Genomic DNA, 6,894 nt, shown 5'->3' with positions numbered 1-6,894 from the left:
AATCATTGCCATTGATTTTTAAAATATACGGTTGAGATTAATCATATTATAAAATTAATTTATTACCTTTATAATCTCACAAACATATGTGAACATAGTAAAGGGTATTTATATAAAAGAGAATGTGCAATCAATATCATCGGTTACAAACAGTAAAAATCGTATATGTTCAATTTGTGTTCATAATTGTCACAAATGTTCACATATATGTTCAATTTGTATTTATAAGTGCACAAATGTTCATATATGTCAATTTGTGTTTCATATGGATGTATACATGTCAATTTGTGTTCATAATTACCAAGACACTCACTTTGATTATTTACTTCACTTCTCGATCTCGAACTTCGACTGTCACCATAAACAATTTTAGCCTTCTCAATGTTGTCGTGTTATTTTCCAATGTCTTTATCCATAATTGTTTGAACAATAACAAACACTTTATTAGCGGATCTCCTCCAATAATCACAAATTTATAAATATTAAAAATAGAAGATCAGTACTAAAAAATGAAAAAAATTACAAGACCAATATTAAAAATGCAAAAGTCATGGGATTTTATGGATCTTGTAACTTCAATTAATGATATAAGAGTTACAAAAAAAAATACTCATATACCATTGACATTAAATTCTTAGATAAAGTAGAACCTAATACTAAGATGAATTGTGATTTGTTGAAAAGGTTCATAAAGTTCACACAATAATTTAAGTTAACATTTGAACTAAGCGTGCGCGCACGCTCTCTCTCCCTCTCTCTCTCTCTCTCTATATATATATATATATGTGTGTGTGTGTGTGTGTATGTGTATATGTGTTATCTTATAATATTTTTGAGTAAAATTTTAGTGTTTGGTTTGGTGGAATGACTTTGAGGGTTTTGAATTCCATGGAAGAATGTGGAATTAAAGCGATTTTGATTTGGAAAGATTTGAAATATTTGGTGTATTTAGTTTATAGGATTTGAAATGGAATTGAATTTCATTCTTCATAAATAATTTATAAAAATAAATTAAATAAAAATAATTAAATCACCTTTTTATTAATTGAGTATTACAAAACAAATGTTTTTAATACATTCTAAAGTAGCATTACATACAAATCCAACAAAATCACATGAAATACCAACCTGTTCATGTGGGATTTCAAATTCAGTAATCTTTCAAATCAAACATGGGATTTGAATGAAATTTGATTTTAAATCCCTCCAAATCTAATTTCATAATCCAAATCTAATTTCATAATCCAAATGAGAACTTATATTTAAAAATTACAACATATATAAAATATTGAGCATAAATCAGTAATAAATTAAGAGTGGATGTGGAGCCACAAAATGTAGTGGATACATGCCTATAAAAATGAGTCGTTGGATTTGACTTCAAAATGCCCTTATCAAATGCATTTTAAGTGTTATTTAATTATAAAATTTCTATCAGGTTGGATTTTTCTGAGAATGAAAGTTACGATGAGAAGGATAAGAAATAATCTGTATCTTTTGATCAATCGTAATTGAAGATCAACACTAATAAGATGTACCGAATCAATTTCCTGAGAAGAACAATTCATAGGATGGGATGAGATTAAAAGTAATCATATATTTAAATCTCTTATTACTCTTATCACCTTAAGAGTAGGGGTGAGCATAAGCGGGTACCCGTCCTTTTTGATAAGAACGGGAACCGGAACCGGCGGTTCTTGAGATATTGGAACCGGAACCGGTTAGAACGGTTCTTAAATTTTTGGAACCGGAACCGGAACCGCCGGGAACCGGTTCCGGTTCCGGGTACCCGCTTCCTAAAATATTAAAATTTTGTTATTTAGAAATAAAAAATAAAACATTGCCAAAACACTAAATAAATAAGYAAKAATACAAATTATACAGAATAATGGTTACAAATATTGATTAACGATTACAAACCATAATAGACTAATAGAAAATGTTCAAAGTTTAACGATTACATATTATAATGGTAATTGTTCAAAGTTTAACGATTACATACTATGAATCCAAGTGAACACACAATTTGAAAAAATACGAATCATTTTATATGAATAATTTAGATGAAGATTGAAGATGCAACGTGCTTTTAAGATGTAAACCTAATATAAATTTGGTATTAAAAATAATTATTATTTTTTTATTGAAAAATACCGGGTATCCGGCGGGTAACGGTTCCGAAAAATTGAGAACCGGAACCGGAACCATTCTCAATCGGTTCCGTATTTTAGGAACCTGAACCACTTATATCGGTTCCGGTTCTGGAACCGGCGGTTCCAAGGCGGTTCCGGTTCTATAGCCGAGTACCCGGTTCCGCTGCTCACCCCTACTTAAGAGTGTGTTTGGTGTCAAGACAAGACATGACAGTACAGAATGGGACATGACATAACAGGACAAGATAGAACAACTGTTTAATATTTGGTAAGATAAAACTGGACAGTACAGAACAAGTGAAATAACCAATTTACCCCTGATGACTTGTTTATTTTAATTAATTTATGTAATTTATTAAATTATAATAGAATAATTAATTTTTAACAAAATATATCATTTGAAGTTTTCGTCAAAACAATTAAAATGACACCAAATGAAAAGTTTATGTAGCTTCCAATTTTTATTTTTATCTCTTTTCTACATTATTTTTTATTATTAATGTATAATAAATTAATAAAAATATAAAAACCGTATAAAAATATTATTTTAAAGACAATAAAATGAAAGTTTAAGAAACATAAAATACAATAAATAAAATTTAAAGAATGAATAAAATGTAAAAAAGACATATTTGATGTTTTAGAAAAGAATTAAGTTTTATTTTGATGTTATATTGATATAATATAAGTTTGTTCCACCCTGTTCTATGGGTTAGGGGTGGAACAAACCTGTTCATTTTTGTTCCACTCTATTTCACATAAAAATCATGTCAAATATGAGATATAAATCCCTGTCCTATTCTATTATTATCATGACATCCTTTGTCAAATAGTAACCATAAAGAGAAAATGAAATAAAATATTTAATTAATAATAAATATTAAAAAAAATAAGAGAACATGTTTCCAAGTCTTTCAAACTCATACTATTCAACGATTATACTTATCAACACTCTAATTTCCATTTTTGTCATTTTTAGCCCCTGGATTTTCTTTTCTTTTTCATCCAAGTCCAAACCCTGTCTCCTTCCGATCTCCCTTATTTATACCCTCCTCTACCGTCTGCTTTTACTCACACAAAACCTATTCCATCATCCATTCTCTTTCAACAACAATGGCTTCCCCAACGCCTGTTTTGAAAGATGAACTCGATATCGTCATACCCACCATTCGAAACCTAGATTTCCTTGAGATGTGGAGGCCATTCTTCCAACCTTACCATCTAATCATCGTACAAGATGGTGACCCTTCGAAGGTCATCAAAGTTCCCAAAGGCTTCGATTATGAACTCTACAACCGTAACGATATCAACAGAATCCTTGGTCCTAAAGCTTCTTGTATCTCCTTCAAGGATTCTGCTTGTCGTTGCTTCGGTTACATGGTCTCTAAGAAGAAATACATCTTCACCATTGATGACGATTGCTTTGTAAGTTTCTCTCTTATTGCCTTGATGATTCCCATGTGTTTAGTTTCGGATAAGGTTGTGAATTTCTAATTGGTTTTGTGTTTAAGATCGAAATGGTTCACTTCTTTTGTTTGTGTTTGAGGTTGTATAATTTGGGGGAATTGTACCGAAATTCTGGGTTCACATCGAATTTAACTTCATTGCTATTTGATTTTTATGGTTTCCATCAAAATTTCCACCGATCTAGGGTTTTGACTAGGTTTGATGGTGTTCTTGTCTTGGATCTGGCTTTTTCATTTCTAAAATGCTGTTCATATAAATTATTGTTATTCAGAGAGAAAGAGAAGACCCTTGATTATGACATGAAATCCGTGTTCACAAACACTTGTAATAATATTTGTGGGTATGTAGACGTTGACCCTGTAAAGATAATAGCTTTGAGATCTATTCCTTCGAGAATGGATCTTCATTGGGTGCTTTTTGAGCAATGTATGCATGCATCTGAAATTGAAATACTTGTTAGATCTCCCATTTTGCTACCTTTTTAATTCCAAAATTTGGGCATGAGAAAGAATACATGGTTGATTTGTTAAATCATGCACACCAACTGTTTGATAATTTGCCTTCTGTTTCATATGGTTATGTAAGCAATGGGTGCTAGATTTGGTTTATAATCTGCATTTTATTGTTGATTTAAAAGGTTGCTAAAGATCCATCTGGCAACGATATCAATGCCCTTGAACAACACATCAAGAACCTCCTCACTCCATCAACTCCATTTTTCTTCAACACCCTTTACGATCCATACAGGGAAGGCACCGATTTCGTCCGTGGTTACCCATTTAGCCTCCGTGAAGGTGTGCCAACCGCCGTTTCCCATGGTCTCTGGCTCAATATCCCCGATTACGATGCACCCACTCAGCTTGTCAAACCTCGCGAAAGGAACACTAGGTACGAAAACCAGCCTAATCTTGATGTCTTTCCTTTTCTTGGTGGACCAAGATCGCTTTTTTCCTAATCTTTTCTGCCATTTTTGATCAGGTTTGTAGATGCAGTTTTGACCATACCAAAAGGAACCCTCTTCCCTATGTGTGGAATGAATCTTGCTTTTGACCGTGAGCTCATCGGCCCAGCAATGTACTTCGGCCTTATGGGTGACGGTCAGCCAATTGGTCGCTACGACGACATGTGGGCTGGCTGGTGCATGAAGGTAAAACCACCAAACCTCCATTTCCTTTTGGTATCTAGTTGCACTTTGCATCGATGGCTTACATTTTTGGTTAATTTAGGTGATCTGCGACCACTTGGGGTTGGGTGTGAAGACCGGTCTGCCATACATTTGGCACAGCAAGGCTAGCAATCCATTTGTGAACCTGAAAAAGGAGTACAAAGGTATCTACTGGCAGGAGGAGTTGATCCCATTCTTCCAAGCCGCTACCCTGCCGAAAGAGTGCACCACGGTTCAGAGCTGCTACAAGGAACTATCGAAGCAGGTCAAGGCTAAGCTCGGAAAGGTTGATGAATACTTCATTAAGCTTTCGGACGCCATGCTCACTTGGATTGAAGCTTGGGATGAGCTCAACCCATCTGCCCCACTCCCCAATGGCAATGCCAAGTGAAACCTATAGTTGCTGATTGCTAGTGATTTTTCGCTTATGCGAAGAGATTTATTAGACCGACTACGGTAGACGGAGATCGAATTTATTTATATTTGTTTTGGAGTTATTTTTGTAAGCAGCAATGGAGGATATTTATTAGATTTTGTGCTTCATTTTTTGAGTATGAGCTTATTTTGAAATGATGTTGGTGAAACATGGTGCAATCTATGATATATATGACCCACTTTTTTGAAGAATTAATTACGAGAAAGTGCTTCTTGTCCCCATTTAAAAGGTGATTGCTTTTTGAATTTAAAACAATGTCATCATTGTATCGTTTGCTTTACCTCGGTTTTTGAATCGTTAAGAAATGAATCTTGTTTGGCAAAAAATAATCTGCAACTCTCTGATTGATTTTGTATCATGTGTCTCTCTTAACCATTCAGTGCTCTAATTTTAGTGTAAACAATTACCAAACAATTATATTTCATTTTACACTATATCATGAGAGCTTCGTAATTTTTCTTATCACTTAATCATTTTGAACAAAATCATTCAGCAATTTGCAGACAGCCCCTAATAGGATATTCTTTAATGGCCGCTATGTGAAAAGATGATCTGAATCATTTCTATACAATATCAACACCAAATTTCATATTTTTACATTTTTAAAACTCTCATTTAATCCTAAGCCTAAAAAACTGAAGGGTTGTTTGGTTTTTTAATTGATGTCACTTGTATTTTCTAATATCTTAGAGCACACTCGAACTTTAGTCTTGTGTGCCTTCCATACACCAAAAAATTATTTTTACGAAAATTAGTTGAGCGGGTGCAAGGGACCCCACAAGGGCCTATAGGTTCGCCCCTCTGGGGAGATATAACTAATTTCACTGTATTATGACAAAAAGCCTAAATAAAAACACGACGGAGAAAAATACTTGATAGATAAGGATTAGAAGTTGCTGAATCAACTAGTCCTCGTTTGAATGAAATGGCCATGATTCCATGAACAAGTTGTGCTTTTTGCGATGTATCCAACATAAAGATTGTATAAATCTGACAACGACAATTTCGTTCTAAAAGTTATTTTCTTAGCGTATAATACGATCCAAACGTATTCTTATTGGTAAGATTATAATATAATTTAAATAATGAAAATAAAAAAATATATGAGATCTTGATTAGGAGGAAAGTGCAAGAACAGGCTTGCAATTTTGTTTTTTACTTGCTTGACCTGTAATGGGAATCGTTTTAATGTTTGGCCGTCTACTAATATATATACATATATATATATATATATTATATAGGATTAAAAATACGATAATAAAACAAAAAGGTCGTTGTAGTATAGTGGTAAGTATTCCCGCCTGTCACGCGGGTGACCCGGGTTCGATCCCCGGCAACGGCGTTTTAATTTTTTATAATTCCAAAAATCTCCAATTCAACTTATTTTTTATTATTGTTATTTTACTGAGACCCTGGCACTCGCAACGGCATACTTTGCATTTAATTGCTCATTTACTTTTATTATTCTATCTATACTATATTATAAAACATTTGATAAAAATTATTTTTTATGTGTAAAATACTGTTTATTAATGCATATTACTTAAAACTCAAGATTGCAAGTAGATTGTGCGTAAGTACAATTTATTAAAGCTTCATATCTAAATTCGTGTAACTAACTGCAGATAAGCATAATCAAATACAATATAAACATCTCATTTTAAATATAAAAA

General features: G+C 33.0%; 1 protein-coding gene and 1 non-coding gene across 2 annotated transcripts; both read left to right on the top strand.

Moving 5' to 3' along the window:
* Window positions 1–3,232: 3,232 nt before the first annotated feature.
* On the top strand, window positions 3,233–5,416 carry LOC112508924 (UDP-arabinopyranose mutase 1-like). Its single transcript, XM_025113781.1, has 4 exons — window positions 3,233–3,578; window positions 4,258–4,508; window positions 4,599–4,767; window positions 4,847–5,416. The coding sequence occupies exons 1-4, from the start codon at window positions 3,267–3,269 to the stop codon at window positions 5,174–5,176; spliced, it is 1,062 nt and encodes a 353-aa protein (XP_024969549.1). The 5' UTR covers window positions 3,233–3,266; the 3' UTR covers window positions 5,177–5,416.
* Window positions 5,417–6,491: 1,075 nt separating this feature from the next.
* Window positions 6,492–6,563, top strand: TRNAD-GUC. Its single transcript has one exon. It is a non-coding gene; the product is annotated as a tRNA-Asp (tRNA).
* The last annotated feature ends 331 nt before the right edge of the window (window positions 6,564–6,894 follow it).

This window comes from Cynara cardunculus (genome assembly GCF_001531365.2).
Source record: "Cynara cardunculus var. scolymus isolate 2C chromosome LG 3, CcrdV1, whole genome shotgun sequence".
In the NCBI taxonomy this organism is placed as follows: domain Eukaryota; kingdom Viridiplantae; phylum Streptophyta; class Magnoliopsida; order Asterales; family Asteraceae; genus Cynara; species Cynara cardunculus.
Note: the sequence above shows the minus strand (reverse complement) of the source record. Positions and strands in the feature narration are given on the sequence as shown.

Excerpts from the sequence above, each read along its gene's own strand:
- LOC112508924 (XM_025113781.1), top strand. The coding sequence starts at position 3,267 with ATGGCTTCCCCAACGCCTGTTTTGAAAGATGAACTCGATATCGTCATA. Across the intron at positions 3,579-4,257 it reads CCATTGATGACGATTGCTTT|GTTGCTAAAGATCCATCTGG; the intron begins GTAAGTTTCTCT and ends TTGATTTAAAAG. Across the intron at positions 4,768-4,846 it reads GGGCTGGCTGGTGCATGAAG|GTGATCTGCGACCACTTGGG; the intron begins GTAAAACCACCA and ends TGGTTAATTTAG.